The sequence below is a fragment of the Canis lupus genome, chromosome 2 (assembly GCF_048164855.1).
Source record: "Canis lupus baileyi chromosome 2, mCanLup2.hap1, whole genome shotgun sequence".
Taxonomy (NCBI): Eukaryota; Metazoa; Chordata; class Mammalia; order Carnivora; family Canidae; genus Canis; species Canis lupus.
The window spans coordinates 48,628,057-48,648,925 of NC_132839.1; the positions used below are offsets into that span (position 1 = coordinate 48,628,057).

The following is a 20,869-nucleotide window of genomic DNA, read 5'->3' on the forward strand; positions in this document are numbered from 1 at the left end:
GGAATCGAGTCCCACGTCGGGCTCCCGGTGCATGGAGCCTGCTTTGTCTCTGCCTCTCTCTCTCTCTCACTGTGTGCCTATCATAAATAAATAAAAATTTAAAAAATAATAATAATAATAATAGATTTTTAAATGCCAAAAATCAAGAAGAATCATGCATTTATTCTGTCTTTCCTAAATGAACTGTTCCTCACCTGATACGGTAAAGTTTCTTTTTGTAGTATTCCAGCTAATAAACAGAGAGTAATAAAATTTAAATATCACCCGTTTGTAATCCCTAATGAATTAATGATCTAGGCAATGCATACTATTACTTGCTAATATCAAAAAAAGACAATAATCTATTGTGAAAGAATGTACCTTTGCATTCTATGAAATACTCATATTGAATCTGAGTCTAATCAAGCCTCTACATTTATCTGTAAATATGAAGGGTTCAGAGAAAAATGTTAAATAATGCCATGAAGCTGGAATCAGCTAAGTCCAGGCTGTAAAAAATATCCACAGAACACAGACTCGGGGGACACCTGCATGGCTCAGCAGTTGAGCATACGCCTTTGGCTCAGGGCGTGATCCTGGGGTCCATCAGGCTCCTTGCATGAAGCCCACTTCTCCCTCTGCCTATGTCTCTGCCCCCTCTCTCTCGGTGTCTCTCATGAATAAATAAATAAAATCTTAAAAAAAAAAAAAAAGATCTACTCTCTCAACAACTTTCAAATATGCAACAGTATTATCATCATAGCCTCCGTGCTGCATGTTACATCCTCATGACTCATTTATAACTGGAAGTCTATACCTTTTGACCCCCTTCACTCATTTCTCTCACCCCCACCCTCACCTCAGCCTCTGGCAACCATTTTTCTGTTCTCTGTACCTATTATCTCAGTTTTGTTGTTACCACTGTTAACTCATAAAACAGTGTTCATCTTTTAGAGATATACAGAAATATTTGATTGATAAGTACCTGAAACAGGCTTTAAATGATCTAAGGGTGGACATGAGGATGCAAAAGAAGACAAGGTGAACTGAGACTGGCCATGAGTCAATAACTGAAGCTGGACTATGGGTATGTAACTACTTCTTATTCCATTTTTGTACATATCTTAGATTTCCCCTAAGAAAAAGATTTTTAAAAGTCAATATAGTGTTAGGCAAAAGGGTCAGACAGTAATTTTTGAAAATTACAATCTTGTTTTTATTCAGTTGCATTTAGAACAAACAGGGAATATTAGAAAGGCTACCACATTTTAACAGTAAAAGACTGTAATGTTCACAACATGTAATTATTTCCAATCATTCCAGATTCAACTTTAAATCATCAAAACTAAAGCACATTATTTACCACTCCCTGTCCTAAACCCAATATTTTGCCCATCATAACCTAAACCAAGTCCACAACCTGCCTGGGCCACTTGGGAGTGCCAGAAAGGAGAGCATCTTCCCCTTCCAGCACATAATGGAGAACTTTTCCTTCTGAACTTTCACAGAGCCCTGCATATGCCTCGGTTATTAAACAACACTGTTTTAAATCCTTGTCTCTATTCTGTCTTTCCTCTTAAGCAATACTTCTGGCAGAAACACATTCCACTCATCTTCATACTCTCAGTATCTAGCAGAATGCCTGACACATTGCAGAATCTTGGTAAATGACTGAAAGAATAGTGGAGAAGAAATGGATTAGTGAGTGAAATATGCCTGCCTGTTGGAGGGGATTAGCACTAAGATTTACCATATACTTCAGACCATCCTACAGAATGGAAAGTGCTGCGTGCAAATTCTCATCCAAATAAAAAAGCAAAAACAAAACTTCTTTCTAACCATGAATATATTGCTATTCACATCTGTTAGGCATCACTGAAAAAAAGCAGCTTGTCAACTGTCTATCTCATGGCCCCTTTCTTTTTGTTTTAAGATTTATTTATTTATTTATGATAGACATAGAGAGAGATAGAGAGAGAGAGAGAGAGGGGCAGAAAGAGAAGCAGGCTCCATGCCAGGAGCCTGACGCGGGACTCAATCCCGGGTCTCCAGGATCAGGCCCTGGGCTCAAGGCAGGTGCTAAACCGCTGAGTCACCCAGGGATCCCCCCTCATGGCCCCTTTGAATGGGTATTAATCCTACTGCAGGGTGACCCAGCCCACAGCTTACTTGTAATACTGCTTCTGCAGAGCCGACATCTCCACCCTGAGGATCTGTTCCACTTTGGCAGGAAGGGATTTCTCCACATCCTTTTTGACTCTCCGGAGGAGGAAGGGCTCCAGCACCTTATGGAGACTCTGGTAGCCATTCTCCCTCCCTTTCCCATGGTCCTCTTCAAAATCTTCCCAGAATTCAAACCTGGAAATAAAACAAGACAGCAATTGTTACAGAAGCAACCAGGAAGGGGAAAAAATAATTTTTTTTTCAAACTATAATTTTAATTAACTAAATGGGAAAAAAATCCGTAAAAAAAAATTTTTTTTTAAAAGACTCTTTCCTATAAGGAAATATAAATTTTACCAGTCACTAACTCGTGAACACAAGAGAAGGGAAAACACAAAGGAAAGGGACCACCTGAATCAATTCCATCTGTCTGTATTGGGTAACATTAAGTTTCCAATTCTCAGACTGGGTCTAGAAGTCACAAGATATTGCAGTGGAACATGCAATGTATATGTAAGTATAGACAAGTTATTGTCATGTAACATTCTGCAGAAAAATTTGTAAGCTATCTGTAAAGCTGCAATTTCTTGGGAAAACAAATTCAGAGGTAAGAGAATTAGTGGCAATATTACAGCTGTCACTACTCAAAGGTGAAAGTTTATTACATAATTTTCATCAATAATCTTCACAGTTCATAGATGAAAAAAATTAATGAATTATAATAACAGTAAACAAGACCATGGCCCCCAAACAAGAATAGCAATATGAGTGATGCCACTTTAATAGCATTAGAACTTAGGGACAGAAGTTTTACTAATAAATTTTAAAACCTGTCACCATAGTAATTCTGCCTCAACTCAATAGACAAAGGTTTCTCTTGTTTAAATCTTAATTCAATCATCTCTGATTTACTAAAAGACCTATGGCAGAAGTCCAGAATAGGACACTGTGAACAGATTTCTTTCAAAAACAAAACAAAACAGAAAGAAAGAGAAAGAAAGAAAGAAAGAAAGAAAGAAAGAAAGAAAGAAAGAAAGAAAGAAAGGAAAGAAACTTCTTTCATGAGGATTGAAAAAAAAATGTGCATTGTTCTGCCACTAGAAAGCCAGGGAGGCACTTGGAAGAACCAGCTGGGTCCTATGTGCATAAGGATGGATGCTCCACAGGGGAGAGCAGGCCATGGAAGAAATGGAAGAAGGCTAGAACTGAACGCTCAATCAGTCACTGCTTCCCAGTCTGCCTTCTGACACCAGGTGGCCCTCCTCTGCTGAGGTCAATCACACCCCAGAAGACAGAATAGCTCAACATTATCTAGAGCTCTGGAGGACTCAATAAGCATCTGCCCTCTGAGGAGATGGAAAGTCAGAGCACAGATGCCAGTGCCGCCAGAGACTACAATGGCATCAACAGAGTCTGCTGCCATTTCTGAACGGATAAATGGCCTTGCATTATATCAGGTACTAGGAGGTAGGTCTACACCAGCCTCAGTAACGCCTGGTAACACGGAAAATAGCCACCCTTAAGGAAGTGGACAAAAACTTTTAGGGTAGGAATCTAAAAACGTCAAAGCTTACAGCCTGATAAAGTTAATGTAAGTTGTATTTTGTCACACTGCTATGCAAATACTCCAGGAACAAAACTAAGTGAGGAATTAAAAATAGTAAGAGGATTAAAAGGAACAATGCCAACTGAACTATCTCAATGCTAGGGTTGGCAGGTCACCCACAAAATGTATGAAATGACTGGAAAACAGGGACTATCACTATATCAAGCTATTCTCTGAAAAGCTGGGAGACAGTTTCAAGAAAATGTTTCAATTTACTTAACACTCATTATCATGAATTACTATTATATTAGTCTAAAAACTTAAATACAAACCTTATTTACAAGATTTACTTCCCCTACTGTTTCAGGCAACAAATACTTTCACCTGCCTAGTGTATTCTTACTAAACTTAAAGTTAATATGACACACTATTTCTTTATATACATGCTGAATGGTTTATGAATGGTCTATGGCTGCTTTCTCTCTAAACAGCAGAGATGAGTAGCTGTAACTGAGACCATAATGCCTACAAGCTGGAAATCTTTCTTATCAGGTCCCTTATGAAAAAGTTTACTGTTCCCTGCAATAGAACTGTCAACTTAAAATACTACATACATAAAAGATATAGAGCTACAGCAGTGAACTTAATAATGGCATCATGCCATGACCTATAGATTATTTTAGATATATCCTTGTTGTTAACTTGCGTACATAGGTCTCTCACGAAAGTAGGGGCAATTTTGGTTACTTCAATTTTCTAGACTTTGGGGTTTTAGAAAATAGAAGTTCACTCTACTGAGGAATAACAAAGAAGAAAATTAAATCAGAGCAGTGAAAATTGCATGTTAGAATTCATGTGATAAATATGTGAAGGGAAAGGTACAAAAAAAAAAAAAAATCAGACTGGCCTAGACAGCAGAAACAAAAGCAAAGCAAAGCAAAACAAAAACCATTTCTTACATGAAACGGTCACATCTCTAAAATATGCTCTATCAAGTTATTTTGTGGAATGGGTATGCAGTACACTTTGCAAGTGATTAGAAACTCAATTTTTCGGGCTTGCCTTATCTTTTTCTACCTTTATTACCAAGCCCTGTGCTTTGCCAAATAGTACATACAAACTAATTGATTGGCATATATTTACAATAAGGGTAGTGGTCAGATTTATAAAAATGGTGGTAGTCTGGTCAAAGCCACCATGCAGGAAAGGAAATAGCATTTCAGTTGGCTAAAATGAGAACTAACTTCTGAATTTAAAAAATGATGGCCTGTTATAATCAAGGAGGTGAAGGTTCAAAAGTTATCTGACCAAACTTAATTCCTTTCTATCCACTAAAACTTCTTCAATGGATCATTTCTTTGAAAGGACTAAGTGGTCCCACAAAACCATCTGGAACCTAAGAAACTACTGGTAAGGATTGGGAAAATATTGCACCGGATTTGGTCACCCGCCCAGCAAAGCTCAAGCAGAAACAAAGGTTAAATCTTAACTCAACTAATGGAGTCATATGCACATTTGTGGAAAACAATCTTTTAAAAAATGTTTGAAAATGACAGTATTTTAAAAACAAAGTTTTCAAGAGAAAAAGCTCTCTTACACACACACACACACACACACACTTGCATTTTTTTTTTTTTTAAAGATTTATTTATTTATTGAGAGAGAGAGAGAGAGGCAGAGACACAGGCAGAGGAAGAAGCAGGCTCCATGCAGGAAGCCCAACGCGGAACCCGATCCCAGGTCTCCAGATCACACCCCAGGCTGCAGGCAGTGCTATAAACCACTGGTACTTCCATATATATGGTACTTCCGGTGTACCAAAAAGATCTAATATGAAAAATTTAAATACACATGAAAATTCTTCATTTCAGAAAACAAAGATTAATAACAAATAATTGAAAACCAGGTAGCCCAGGTGGCTTAGCAGTTTAGCACTACCTTCAGCCTAGGGTATGATCCTGGCAACCCCGGATCGAGTCCCATGTCGGGCTCCCTGCATGGAGCCTGCTTTCTCCTTCTGCCTGTATCTGTGCTTCTCTCTCTCTCTCTGTCTCTCGTGAATAAATAAACTCTTAAAAAAAATGTAACAAATAATTGAAAATCTTGACTAGTTCTGAACTTTTATACATTATCTGTTTTACAACACTTGTACCTTTGAAAAGCACACTTTATAAAAACACAGCCTTCTACTAATACATGATGAATAGGTTACTCATTACAGAATGTACAGCAGAATGTTTAAAAAAAAGAAGAGGGCCTGGCAGGTGGGGAGGATGGGGTAATTGGATGATGAGCATTAAATTAAGGAGAGCACTTGAAGTAATGAGCACTGAGTGTTGTATGCAACTAATGAATCACTAAATTCTACCTCTGAAACTAAAAATCAGATTAGAAAAAAAGAAGGCAACTGCCTCCATCCTTAGGCCAGTATCCACTCACAGAGCTCTGAAGAAAGGACAGAAGACCCAGGTGAGCAACAACAGGACAGACAAGACAGCAGCAATGAGACGGGGATGGGTGAAACATCACAGGAAAAGGAATCTCCTATAGAACGGTGTTTCTTGACTGGTGATGAATCTGCCTTCCTGTGGGACACTGGGAAGGCCTGGAGACATTTTTGGTTACTGAAACTGAGAAAGGGGGCAGCTACTGGCATGTGAAGTAGTGGCCAGGGATGCTGCTAAACACCTTCTAATACAAAGGACAGCCCCTGACAAAAAAGAATTATCCAGCTCAAAATGTTAATAGTGCTGAGGATGAGAAATGAGAAACGCTGCTCTGAGAGAAGGCAGAGGAAGGAGGGGTGTCCAGGGGGCCCCCCACTCCCAGAAGCACACCCCCATCAACAGGATGCCTGCAAACACAGGAAATAGTTTAAGCCTATTCTACTAACAGCTGTAGTGAGGCCAGCACAGTCAGAGTGGTCAAGTTTTTCTACCCATCTTCTGAAGAGTCTTAAACTATCCTTGAAAAATAAAAGTGAAAGAAGGACAGTCACAAACAAATGAAAACACAGAATTTGTTGCTAGTTGGTCTGCCTTACAAGAAATACTAAAGAAGTCGTTTAGGTTAAAAAGAAATAATACCTAACGGCAAGCTGAATCCACAAGAAGAAATAAAGATCACTGGAAATAATAAAATAAATGTGCAATATGAAAGACTATGTAAGTACATTTTTCTCTTTTCTTAATTTCCTTAAAAGACAAGCCTGAATAAAGCAATAAATTTATCACTGTATTCTTGAGTTTACACTTCATGAAGCCATACTGGAGAAAAGCTCTATTTTACCAGAAGTAGGTCAGCATTAATCTGAAGACTGTGATGAGATGCACACTAAAAAAGCCCCAGCAACCAGTAAGAAAATACTTTAAAAAAAAATCAATTACCAGCATAATTAAAATGACACACTAAAAATAATCGTTGAAACAAAAAAGACAGTAAAGGAGAAGCAGAAACAAAAAAGATACAAGACATATGGGGGGGGGGGCAAAATACCAGACATAAATTCAATCATTGCAATAATTACATTAAATGTGAATGAACTAAACCCTTTAATCAAAAGACAGAGATTATCAAACTATATTTAAAAAGGAAGATCCAACTATATTCTGTCTATAAGAGACATATTTTAGACTCATTAAAAGTAGTTGAAAGTAAAGTGATGGAAAACAGTATATCATGCAAACAGTTACCAAAAGAGAACTAAAGAGCTGTCATATCACACAAAATAGATCTAAGGAACAAGAAATATTACTAGAGATAAAGAGACATTTCCTGAAAAAAGATTAATACATCAAGAACATAGAACAATTCCAAATGTGCACAAACCTAACACACAAACCCCTCAAAATACATGAAAGAAAATCTCACAGAACCGAAAGTAGATCACTCAACAACTATAATTATATATCTAAACGTTTAACTGTCAATATTAGAGAGAACTAGACATGAAGTCAGCAAAGGCATGTAAAAAATAAATTTTAAAAAAAGGCATGTAAGACTTGAGTAAAACTATTTATTAACGAAGTTAATATAACAAATTCTACCCTAGGAAAGCAAAATATTCTTCTTTTCAAGTGCACAAAGAACATTCTCCAAAATGCAAACATACCAGACAATATAACAAGTAACAGTAAATTCATTTAAAACATGTTCAATAAGACAAAATTAAATTATGAATCATTTGGGAAGTATCTAAATATTTCTAATTAACCAACACACTTAAAACAAACCCATGCACCAAAGAAGTAATCACAAGAGAAAATAGATGAAAACTGAATGAAAGCCAAAAACACATGTATCAACATTCGCAGAATGCTGCTAACGCAGCACAGAGAAGGTAACCTACACCATTAAACACCTATATTAGGAAAAAAGAAAAAAAGCCTTACATCAATAATCTAAGTTTCCACCTAAAGAAAAAAGAAAATGAGAACATTAAATAAAAGACAATAATAAGGATGAGAACAGAAATTTGTGAAATAGAAAACAAAACAAAAAAAAAGTCAAAAGTTGGTTTCTTTGAAATATCCTTCTTCAGACTGTTAAACCCTTACCTGAAATGACCAAGAAAAAAAGGCAAGACACAAATTACCACAACCAAAACTTACTGAGATCACAATATATCCTTCAAAAGTAAAAGGATCATGAAGAAACACTATGACATTATGCCAATAAATCAGACAACTTAGACAAAATGGACAAATTCTTAGAGAGACACAGATTAACAAAACTAAATGAAGAAACAGAAAACCTGAATAGATCTGTAACTAGAAACTGAATTAGTCAGTTTTCCCACAAAGAAAAGATAGGGCCCACAAGGCTACACTGGTGAATCCTATCAAATATTTTAAGAAGTAATACGAATCCTAATGAATTCTTTCAGAAAATAAAGGAAGAATGAACATTTTCCAATTCATTCTATTATCCTGATACCAAAGCCAGGCAGACATCACACAGACAGGCATAGAACTAGAGACTAATATCCATCAAAAAACACAGATGCTTGTCTTTGATTAAGTGGTCAATAAAGTATTAAACACACACACAGACTGTTAAACAGTCTTTAACAAAACAGTAGCAAAATGAATCTAGAAACACATTAAAAGGATACAACACCATGACTAAGTCAGATATATCACAGGAATGAAAGGTTGTCTTAAAATCTATAAAGTAACTAATATAATATACCATATAGGCAGAAGAAAGAACAAAAACCATAGTCATTTTAATAGACCCAGGAAAAAAAAATAGCATGTGACTAAATCCAACACTTTTTCATTATAAAAACTCTCAAAACCTTGGAAGAAAATGTCCTCAGCCCAAAAAGGTATTTACAAAAATTCTACAGCTAACATCCTGTTCCCAACTGTATTCAACATGGATGTTACAGAGAATAAATACCACAGGCCAGGAAATAAGAAGCATCCATCCACATTGTAAAAGAAGCATAACTTCTTTCAAATACAGTTGAATTTTGCAAGTTCATAGGATCTAAGATAGCTAATAAACACTCAGGTACTTGGGATGCCTGGGTGGCTCAGCAGTTGAGCGTCTGCCTTGGCTCAGGAGCGCAATCCCAGAGTCCCAGGATTGAATCCCACATTGGGCTCCCTTCATGGAGCCTGCTTCTCCCTCTGCCTATGTCTCTGCCTCTCTCTGTCTCTCAGGAATAAATAAAATATTTTTTAAAAAAGACAAAACTCAGTTACTCTATTACAATCTGAACATTAGATTAAAAAAACAATTCCACTTAAAATCAAAATAAGTAGGAATAAATTTAACAAAAGAAGTATATAAGACTTATACACTGAAAACTATTAGACACTATTGAGAAAAATTACAAAAGATCTAAATAAACAGGAAACTTTCTGTGATGATAGCTTAGAAGGCTCAATACTGTTAAGATGATAATTCTCTCTAAATCAGTATCTATATTCAACACAATGCCTACCAAATTCTAGCAGAACTTTTTTCCTTTCAGAAATTAACAAGCTGATCCTAAAATGCCTTTGGGAATACAAAGGATCTAGAATAGCCAAAATAATTTTGGTAAAGAGGAACAAAATTGAATTTATATTTCACCATTTAAAAAAACAGTATACAGCCACAGTAATCAAGACAGTGAGGCATCAGCATTAAGGGCAGAAATACATATCAGTAGATCAAAACTGATAAACCACAAATAGAACCTTACATTCATGACCTCAACTGATTTTCAACAATATCAAGGCAATTCAATAAAGAAAGGTTATTTTCAACAAATGGCACTAGGACAACTTCCAAAATCCCACTGCAAAAAAATGACCTTAAGTCCTCATACTTTACCCTATCAACAAAAAATAATGCTAAAACAGAACAGAGACCTAAACATAAGAATTAAAATTCCTATAAGAAAATAAAGAATAAAGTCTTTGTGACTGTAGGTTGAGCAAATATATCTTATTTTATAGGACATTAAGCAGAATCCATTTAAAAAATTGGTAAGATTATACTTTATCAAATTAACAGACTTTTTGCTCTTTAAAAGACAACCTTAAGAAAACAGACAAGCCAGACTGGAACAAAATACTTGCAAATCATAAAGTACTGAATCTGGAATACAAGGAAGGAAGGACCTCTTCGACTCATGAAACAACATAATTTAATTACACAGACATTTCACCAAAGATACACAAATGGCTAATGAATACATGAAAAAATGTTCAACATTATTAGTCATTGTAAAAATGCAATTCTAAGCCACAATGAGGTATCACTACACTCCTACCAGAATCACCAAAATCCAAAAGACTGAGAATACACCAAGTTTTGGTGATAATACGGAGAAACTAAAAATTCAGACATTTATGGTGGGAATGGCAACAGGAAAACAGCCTACCCTGGTAGCTTAAGTTAAACACATACTTTCCAAACAACCGGCAATTTCAGTAAGTTCTAATGAAGATAAATAAAAACATATGTCCACACACAGACACAACAGGCCCAAACTAAAGCAACCAAAATGTCCATCAACTGGTGACTGGACAAACATATGATGGAATAGTACTCAATTTTAAGAGACTAACTCCTGATAAATTCTGTGACACAGGTAAATCTCAAAAATATTATGCTAAATGAAACAAGCCAAAAACAAAAGACTACGTATTAGGACTCCATTTATATGAAATTTCTAGAAAAGTTAAATCTCTAGAGATGAAAGTCAATTAGTGATTGCCTAAGGCTAGAGGTAGAAGCAGAAATTAACTACAGACAAGAGGGAACTATTCTGGGTGAAGAAAGTATTCTAAAACTAGATAATGATGGGTGCACAACTCCAGAAATTTACTAAGAAATACTGAATTGTATACTCACAGTCATGTATCTTATGGTATGTAAACTGTATCTCAACAGTGTTTACAAAACGCTAACAACACATGGGGGAAGGGGCCTCCTTTATGGTTTTAATTACACTATCCAAAATGCCTTGCTCAGTTTATGGCACATAGTACGCACTCAAGTCTTTTCTGAGTTAAAATTAAAAAATTGTGGAGCATTTCCCTGTCAATTGGACAACCCTTGACCGTTTACTGCATACCAGAAACTACTCCAGGCCACATAGACCATCAATGAATTACGTAAACAAGATCCCTGCTGCTTCTGATACGTAAAAAAATTTTTTTTAAGATTTTGTTTATTTATTCATGAGAGATACAGAGAGAGAAAGAGAGGCAGAGACACAGGCAGAGGGAGAAGCAGGCTCCATGCAGGAAGCCTGACGTGGGACTGGATCCTGGGACTCCAGGATCACGCCCTGGGCTGAAGGCGGCGCTAAACCGCTGAGCCACCAGAGCTGTCCCCTGATATGTAAATTAAATGACGTGAGGTGAACGAGGAAGAAATGAGGAAAGGGAGGTGCTGTGAAGAAAATAAACAGGGTAGGGTGACATGCCTGTCCCACAAGCAGCTTCAGTTAGATGGTCTGAGGAGACATCTAAAAGGAGGTGGTCATACAGGCTGAGGCAAAAATATTAAGACAAGACAGCCATGTGAAGATGAGGAGGAGGGAGAACATTGCAGACAGAGAGTGGCAGGGCCGTGGCACGCTACAGGTACAGAGAGAGGACAGACTGGCTGAAGCAGAAGGAGTGGTGAACAAAGTGGGATGGGATGGGTCAGAGTACTATGAAGGACCACATGGGGCAGGGTCTTCCAAGTTAAGGTAACAAATTTAGAATTCATTCCAAGGATCACTGAATACCATTGGGTAAGTTTTAAGAAACGTGCATATCATCTCTCCCATAAAAATCTTCTCAATAAAAGACATTCCATGATTCCTTAATAAGTTAAAGATCTGAATAACACCCAATGCTGATGGCTTCTGTTATCAAAGCTTTGGGTTTAAGATATTAATGCTATCAGACTGTGTATCTTATATACTTCATTTCAATTACTGATTACCTTATAAGAATAGGGAGAAGGTCTGAGGTTACCTATTTACCAATTATTTCCCCAAAGCATTAAGTGATTGATTTAAACATCTGCTAGGTAACAGGCTTTCCTCCTTGACATGCTCAATTCTGTGCCTACCATTTATTATGGAACATTTTACTAATTTTGTTCCTGCACCAGTTTAATGTTTTGCTGTCCCCAAATCATGCCATCTGTTTTCCCTAAGGTCTATTTTTAAAAAGTTAAGAAGCATTGGCATTTCAGACATTCTGCATCTTTCGAAATACACAGGAAGGAGCTTACTTCTCCGGCATAATAAAGTGCAGCAAGGACCAGAGCTCTTTGAGGGAATTCTGAAGAGGGGTCCCCGTAATCAGGAGCCTATGGTGGGACTTGAAATCAATCAGAGTTTTATACAATAAAGAGTCATCATTCTTCAACCGATGGGCTTCATCCACTCCCAGAAAGGCCCAGTTAATACTGCCCAGCACAGTCTAAAGTAAAAACAAAACAGAACGAGCCACCAGGTCAGAAGGGAACCCAAAAGTACTTTCAACTGTTAATTATCTCTGTACAAATACCATCACAAAGGTATACATAGAAACATTTATTCTTCACGGACTTAAATTATATTAGGACTGCTCTGTTTATTCTGTTTTTGGCCAGATTGGTGTCTACTCAGAAGAGCATATCACCACCATCACTTTTGAGTTATTGAGGGGGAAAAGGGAGTCTTTTATGCCAAGTGTTGCTGCATGCCCCACAGGAAGAACACAAAAATTGGTATGCTGGGCAAAAACAATACAAAAAAAAAAAAAAAAAAAAAAACAAACCATGATTTTGCAGTCTCTCCTTAAATAAGATTCTTCTCTGCCTATTCTCCACCCCAACCCTGAAGCACAGAAACACTAAGAGCCACCAAATTGAACTCATTTACACTTATTGTCACCAATGGAACCACCTGCCACATACATTTCTTAGTAACTGTAGAAAGGAGATGGTGTAAAAACCTTCATTTTTCTGTCCTCCTCACAGAGACCATTCACATCATCTATTGTGGAAAAATTGCTTGACAAGGATATGATGGGAAATGCCCAGGATGACGCTCAGGTAAGTTACTGGCCTCAATACCATTTCATCCTGTTAGATGTGATCTAAAGTCCCCTTCAACTGTAAGGTTCTGATTTTTATTTACAACCTTAATATTCTTTGCAGATTGCTTGTTCACGGTTTGCTTTTTTAAATAAATAAAAGTAACATGGCAAGCGGGAAGCACAGGCCCCACCATTTACACAAGTCACACTACAAAATTACACACCTTATCTTTTAAGAGGATCTCGTATGTTGTTATAAGTGCATTGAACTTCAGCCTTTTAGTCTGAGAATGAATCCATTCATATTCCCGTATCTAGAAGAGAAACCAGTAATTAAGATACAATTTCTACTTTTACCTTTCTAGATCACCAGCAGTCTTGTGACAGATGCATCAGAAACATGCCAAATAAAAAATAAACCTGACTAGAATTTAATGAATATTTTATACATTCTAAATTGACCTAGGCAACCAAAATATTAAGCAGTAGAGAATAAAAAGATCACTCACTGAGCAGCAAAAACTTTACTGTGAGAATTCAAATAAACTGTCATCAACCCCTACCCCTGCCCCAACATGTTTGACCAAAAAACCGCACTGCAACTACAACTAAACCCTGGTGACTTGAACTTATCTAGTGATCTACCTGAATGTTAATTTTCTTAAGGATAGTTTATTATTCTTTGCTCTTTGGTAAGGCAATACTTTTATTAACAAGTAGAACAAATGCCAACCTCTGGCTCAGTCAGAAATGTCATTAATCTAGAGCAGAAAGATGTGGCCTCCAAGAAAAAGGGAAAGAGGGGTATAGGATGAAAATGCAATTTAATAAAAAAATAAAAATAAAAAAAATAAAAAAAATGCAATTTAATGAGTGAAAATAAGGTCAATGTAAAGGAACACAAAACTAACACATTCATACTGCAGTGTAATGAGCTCCAGCAAGCACGATGGCCCAAGAAAAAGCTCCCGTAGTTTGTATGGACTGGAGAACAGGATAAGGAGTGTGTGCAGGTGATCACTACCAAGTGGGCAGAAAGAACAAAGAAAAGGAGGATTGGAGTCCACATAGGAAACTACCCTGACTCTACAAATTTTCAGAGTTCACTTTGTCTTCACCTATGAATGCAGTGCTTGAAGCCATTTTGCATAATCTGAGGTTTTTTTTCCTTTTGTAAAGGCTAACAGATGGATTAGCAGAGCTAAGAACTGCAATTTTTTTAGAAACTCAAAATTAGAGCAGTGAAATCTGCCAAGGTTTAGGTTAGACAATTTGAATGAAAATATTTAATAAAAAATAAATTTCAACAAGCATAATATATAACATCTCTTTTAAAGGTCTGAGGATTCCTGATTGTTTGCTCTTGTGATAAGCAGTCTACTAGAAACAGTTTACTCTAACTTCACACAGAACAAAAGAGCAAAGGTCTGGGACCAGACACTTCTCTGTCCAGACCTCAGCTCTGCCACATCCTAGATGGCGGGGACAAGTGTTAAACTCTCGGAGTCCTTTTTCTTCATCAATTGGTTAGAAAGCACCATCTACTTGGAGGAAAATCACGAGGGTTACAGCTAATATACACAAAGCACGCAGCACAGGCCCTCGCATATTAACAGGTGCTTTTGAATAAGTCAGTCATTATGAAGAAATGATTTGCTAAACAGAGATCAACTCAAGCCTCCATGTTCTAAGTTCCTGATGCTCATGTTAAGGTTGAAAATAGACAAATAATTCTCATTTTTATAGCCCTAGCATGGCTCATTCTCCTTTCTCTTTATTCTTTCAAGTTCTACAACCTCACTATTTTAAAAGGCTGGGAAATCAACTATAAGAACTTGGTTTTAGTAGTAGGTCTCTGCTCAAACAGCAAAAATATCAACCTTCCACAAATACATTATATTATTTATTTATAAATAAAGTGTTCTTAGAAATACAAAAGACAGAAGAAAAAACTACAGCAATCCAACTAAAAGAGATTCCCATTTATGTACTGCCGTAGCTCTCCTTTAAAGCAGTCAGCATGTTAAAGAACATCTGAGTTGCACTTTTGTGATACATAAATCTCCCAACATTGGGGACATAGCACAGTGTCAGAATCATAATGTTACTGAAGACTATAACGATTTTAGGTCAATTTCCAAAATACATTTATAACACAGATTCTATCCCAATTCTTTTTGTTTACACACCGTATTTCTGCTCATCAGGTCACCTATGTAAACCACTACGTTAATCTCTGGTGCCCAGATTTCAAACTCCCTCTGCCATGAGGTGAGGGTGGATAAAGGGACGACTATAAGAAAGGGGCCATACAGCTGGTGTTGGTGGAACAGGTAGGAGAGGAATGATATGGTCTGGATGGTCTTTCCTAGGCCCATTTCATCAGCAAGGATTACACTGTTACTTCTGCAAAAAGAGAAAAAAACAAAACAAAACAAAATCATTAGTTCACACACACACACAGCAAAGAAGCCAATGCCTCACAATTCACCAATCAAGGCACCGATTCCGTCCAAGCCTCAAATTTATTTCCTCTCCTGCGTAAGAAGAAAGCAGAAGCTATACAACAGGAAAAGTAACAAGTGATCAGAGTATAATCAAATTTGGATTACTATGAGACCTTATTCAGACTATATTCTTTACCTTGCATTTTGGTCTTTCTTTCCTTATAACAGAGCAGGCAGGTTTTTATTATATTGGGGTGTCCAGGAACAGGACCTTGGGTTTCAGCATTACAGAAAGCAGAGACAAACTGGCTATTCACCACTGCTGGTGAACCCTACAGCCTGACAGTCCTGTGTCTCTGCCCAAATCATCCACCCATTCCACTACATGCCACTGGACTGTTTAATGCTACATACGCCACTCCCTAGGCACATGTGCTGCAGGGCATGGAGCTTGTTTTAGATACAGAACAGTCTACAGGAAAGGTAGGCTACAGATCAGATTTCTGAATCCACTTACACCTACCAAAGAAAATATCTGGGAAAGGGCTCAGGGATCTGTACTTTTACAGATACTTCTGGATATTCTGATGCAGATGTATTCCTTGGACTGCATTTTGAGAAACTCTGCTCTAGGAGACAGTCTAGATTTCAACTGGATACTAACAGGAGAGGATTTTCCAGATAGAAGAAAAACACTCAAGCAATGGCCAGAGTAGGAAGTATGTTCAGGAAACAGAAAACAACCCATTTGGCATGGAATTAGGAATAGATATATGGCAAAAGGCTACAAACATTAAGAGATTGTTGAAAATCAGGCTATGAAGGTTTACAAATACTAACAAGTGCTTAATCAATGAACCAGAAAGAACTGAAAGTAATATGCAAGTTAAAGAGAACTGATTAGAAAAACAAGACATTCTATTTACCAAGAAGAGATTAAATTTTTAAAAATACATTGTATGTTCCACAGAATGGCTAATTTTAGAGGGAAAGAACAAAGTCAAAAATATACTGGGGGAAGGGAAAAGGAGGAGCCATACCTTTCTATAATCAGGTTGACCTAATTTTATATGCACTATTCAGACATAGTATGTCCCTTTGAGTAATCTCCCTCCTCTTTCTCTCACCTTTCTGGCGGGGAGCAACTAACCTCATATCCTCCAACATTTCCTCTCTCTAGCAAGCTACCACTGTTTATATATACATATTATAAGAGATTTGAAATGATCTGCCCATTTTTCTAAAACTAAGCTAATACAGCATACTATTTAGCATAAAGTTCCTATGACCAGGGCCCAACGACTTCTTGGGCCTGTTCAGCCGACTCTGAATTGTTCAGATGGAAGTAGAGAAAGCTAGCCAAGGACTCCACAGAAACAAGTGGAACTATGAATCAGGTACATGACATCTTCGTTCCTAGGAGCCTTCATAAGAGGGTCAGGAGACATAGCTTGAGGTTCCACCTAGCCTTATAACTATCCTAAAGGAAGAGAAGGTCTCACTATTCTCTGAAACCAAACCCGTTTTCAAACAATTTAGAATAGTTCTAGGAGATACACATTCTTAGTCATGCAAACAGAATCTCAAGAGCTCTCATGTTCCTGTCAGATACTGCATGCATTAGGTTTTACAGGACACAGAGGTGGTTGGATTGGGAAGCAGACACTGTATATTTATCCCTAACTAGAAACCACTTTTCTGGCATCGAGAAAAGCTGCTCACACGTTTTTATTTTCAGGCTGCAGTTTAACTCTCAAACAAGAATTTCTGCTTTACTATAAAACACTGAAGAAATTAAGAGCTGCATGTAGGTGAATGAGTTTGTAGGCAGGCATTCACATTGTATATACCCTGTGAGGGCAGGGAAATGAAATGAAAACACCTCTGGGACCCCTCAGACACAGTAATCAGAGACTACGAATTGCAACTGAACTGATGAATGAAATTCATGAGTACTATCTCAAAGTACCTTTAAACTTCTAACACTATCATCACAGCTTTTTTTTTTTTAAGATTAAGTTGGTTTTGTTAAAAGAAGAAAGATTAATTTTATAGATTCAACCAGAGACTTTTCCCTAAAAGGGACAGCATGTACAGCAATATCAGGAAGGCAAATTTCACACTATTCTTCAGCATGGCCATAGGACATTAAGTCAAAGGTTTCCCTGGCCTAGAAGGAAAATGAGTGGAAAACAGACATTTTCTTCATTCTCCTTCTACACCAAAGATCTGGGCAAACTATCTTGCTATCTATACCCATGAATAACATGTTATGATGTAGGTCTCTGGCTATGACAAATTAGCCAATTTGTTAACTAACTAATTAACCAAGTACTATTTATTTCAGATTAAAATGGTATTACATACTTATATAAACTCCTAGAAAAGCTTTCCCTCAATCACATACTTTTTGTTTCTGTAATACACAAAGAAAGAAAGAAGTAATTATTTGTACTTAACAATAAAGAAGTCAGAAACTGTAAAGAAAATGTCAAACGTCTTTTTCTACCTACTTGCACCAGGAATGAGCAAGCCAGTTGAGACCTTCTAGCTGATAATCACGGAGCTCCAGATTCTCCCCTCCTAAATATGTCGGCTGTTTCTTTAAAGCCACAAATCGTGGTCTCTGCTTCAAGGCCTGAAAAACAAAAATTAACAAAGTCCAGGTCTGAAGAAGACTTTCTTGCTATTCCTATATAAAATGCTAGCTGTGATTTATGTGCTCTGAACCATAGCACAAAAGTTTAAATTTCATATCTGCATCACCAACCACCCAACCCAGCCTACCCCACCTCCTTCCATTGTGGTCTGTATTCCCAAAGCCAGATGCATCCCAAATAGTTTTTGGTTCACATGCTCCTGGTCCTGAAATCAGTCCATGAAAATAATTACACAGCACTCATTTTATATCATCTCTATCATACAACAAGGAACGCTATACTATCACTTTCACATTATCTCCTTCTAAACCGTACAAAACACCACCTCTGGTAAAGTCTCTATATGCTAAACCCAGCAGAACTGTACCATAATAGCATTTGCAAATCCTGAAAAGCAGCCTCCACCTAGTTGGAACCCCCAGTGTGCAAGTTTGGTTTTTCTAATGAAAAGGACATGAAGAACCATGTAGTCTCTAGTAAGGCCACGTCTCTATGGTTTGTACAAAATATGGATTCTGTGGCTAAATCCATGTGGGAAACAATGTAATAAAAGTTACACAGATTTCATTACTTGTGCCTTTCCCATGTCTAAAATGCTTGTGCATATTGTGAATTTACAGGAAAATTTCATTTAGGAATGCTTCCCAAAATTCTTTGGCCATGAAGTCTTTCTTCAGGGAGTATTTCCCTGAAGAGTAGGGCTCTGTGGAATCTGCATGCTATTACATGGAGTGTCATCCTAGCAGTTTGATAAGGTGATTACTCATCATCACAGCTCTCCTCTGTGACACCAGGCAGCAAATGGAATCTGACTCCTCGTGCTCAGGCCACTGAACACTGTATCCACTTCTGCCAAGTCTCCCCCATAATGCTTCTCCCATCTGATCCTTTCATCCCATGGCACTTCCCTTATCCTTACACTATTCCTCCATAATGGGAGGACTTCTACGGCATCTTCTTGGCTGGACCTTCTGGCTTTTCTAAGAGCCTCCTCCAGAGTTTCCTGCACACTCCTGTGAGATGGAGCTTTCTAACTCGTTTTTTATGCAGCTGCTCTTCTCACATCAATGCCCACAGGATAAAGCCCAAATTACTTTTCAAGTTACTCAAGACATACACACTCGGGACTTAAATGCACTCGTCAACATCACCTTCCTCCCTTCCCACCCAAAGTGTATCCTTCTCCTGCATCCTTCATGGGAGGGTAATAACCTGGGCCCCCTTTTGTCTGTCTGTCCAGCACTCACCATTCCTCAAGGACCAGGAAAGTTCAAGTACCACAACCTCCTCTTTAGCTCTTTAAAACCTCCTCAAGGACTACTGGAGCTCAGTGACTCTGCCTCTCTACTTCTCTGACACCAATTATTTATTACACTCACTGCCCCCTTATTTACACACAGCAGTTCACAGATGGAGGTTCGGTGCCATGAACTGGATGCCAACTTCTCAGAGACAGAGCCCATGTCTTAATAGACTTTTACTATGGAGGCACATTTCTTAATATGTGGAATGGATTCCAATGAAGGGAAAGCATACGTACGATCAATCTAAATAAATAAATCTAAATAAAGGACCATATCTATTTAGGCTCTGAGAATTTAAAGCCTCTCCTCATTCCTGTCCCTTCTATTTAAAGTGCTTAATCTTTTTCAAATATCCTGCACATGATTTCCAATTAGACATACCTGGATGTGTGGATTTTAAGAATAAAGAAGTCAGCAAAGCCATTATACAACTCATGCTCTCCCTGTTTTAATATTTTACTGTGATGTTGAGGTTAATTCAACTTCTTTCACTTCAAAATGGAAACTATCATTTAGGTTTGTACTATTTTCTCTTCCCAATATAATATCTATGTGACCAACCCTTTCTATTAACACCTCTTTCCCCTGGAAAATCAAAAGCCAGCAATCACCACACCTTGCATTCTCTTGTTGGGATGGTTTTTGAGTTGTTCCGACTATGGAAGCTGTCAATGCAGCTCTGGAACTTCTTGCCAATCAAGGCTTCATCTTCCCAGCTGCACTCTGAATATGGCAGTCCCATCCATTTGCATAGATACTCAGGTTCATTTGAAGGCGCCGGCTTCCGACTGTGAGCTATTTCATATACAAAAATTGGTAAATTACCAACTGTCATTATTTTTTTTTAAAGATTTGTTTATTTATTCATTAGAGACACACAGAGAGAGGCAGAGACACAGGAAGAGGGAGAAGCAGGCTCCACGCAGGGAGCGTGATGTGGGACTCGATCCTGGGACTTCAGGATCACACCCTGAGCTGAAGGCGGCGCCAAACCGCTGAGCCACCAGGGCTGCCCCCAACTGTCATTAAAGGAGGGGGAGTGACATTCTGTTTTACATATAACCATTGAAAAGCCACCTGGCAAAACTGTAAATATTCTGCAAAACATGAACTGCTCTTAAATGCTCAATAACATTTATTAACCAGACCTCTTGCTCACCTGGAAAATCTGTCTGACCCAGTGTAGATTTGCTTGTCTTCACAGCTAAAGAAATGGAAAATAAGATAAAAAAATTATCACTATAAC

The 20,869-nt window shown here is 37.7% G+C and overlaps 1 protein-coding gene across 7 annotated transcripts in view; it reads right to left on the bottom strand.

Moving 5' to 3' along the window:
- The window catches only part of CHD2 (chromodomain helicase DNA binding protein 2), a 119,723-nt gene that overhangs the window by 53,861 nt on the left and 44,993 nt on the right, over positions 1–20,869 (bottom strand). For all 7 annotated transcript variants that reach the window (XM_072798577.1, XM_072798586.1, XM_072798599.1 and 4 more), the window contains 7 exons: positions 20,783–20,827; positions 20,240–20,418; positions 18,173–18,297; positions 15,402–15,618; positions 13,437–13,526; positions 12,422–12,612; positions 2,149–2,337 (listed from right to left, as the gene is read on the bottom strand). In XM_072798577.1, coding sequence (XP_072654678.1) covers positions 2,149–2,337; positions 12,422–12,612; positions 13,437–13,526; positions 15,402–15,618; positions 18,173–18,297; positions 20,240–20,418; positions 20,783–20,827 — 1,036 coding nt within the window. The remainder of the gene's footprint in view (positions 1–2,148; positions 2,338–12,421; positions 12,613–13,436; positions 13,527–15,401; positions 15,619–18,172; positions 18,298–20,239; positions 20,419–20,782; positions 20,828–20,869) is intronic.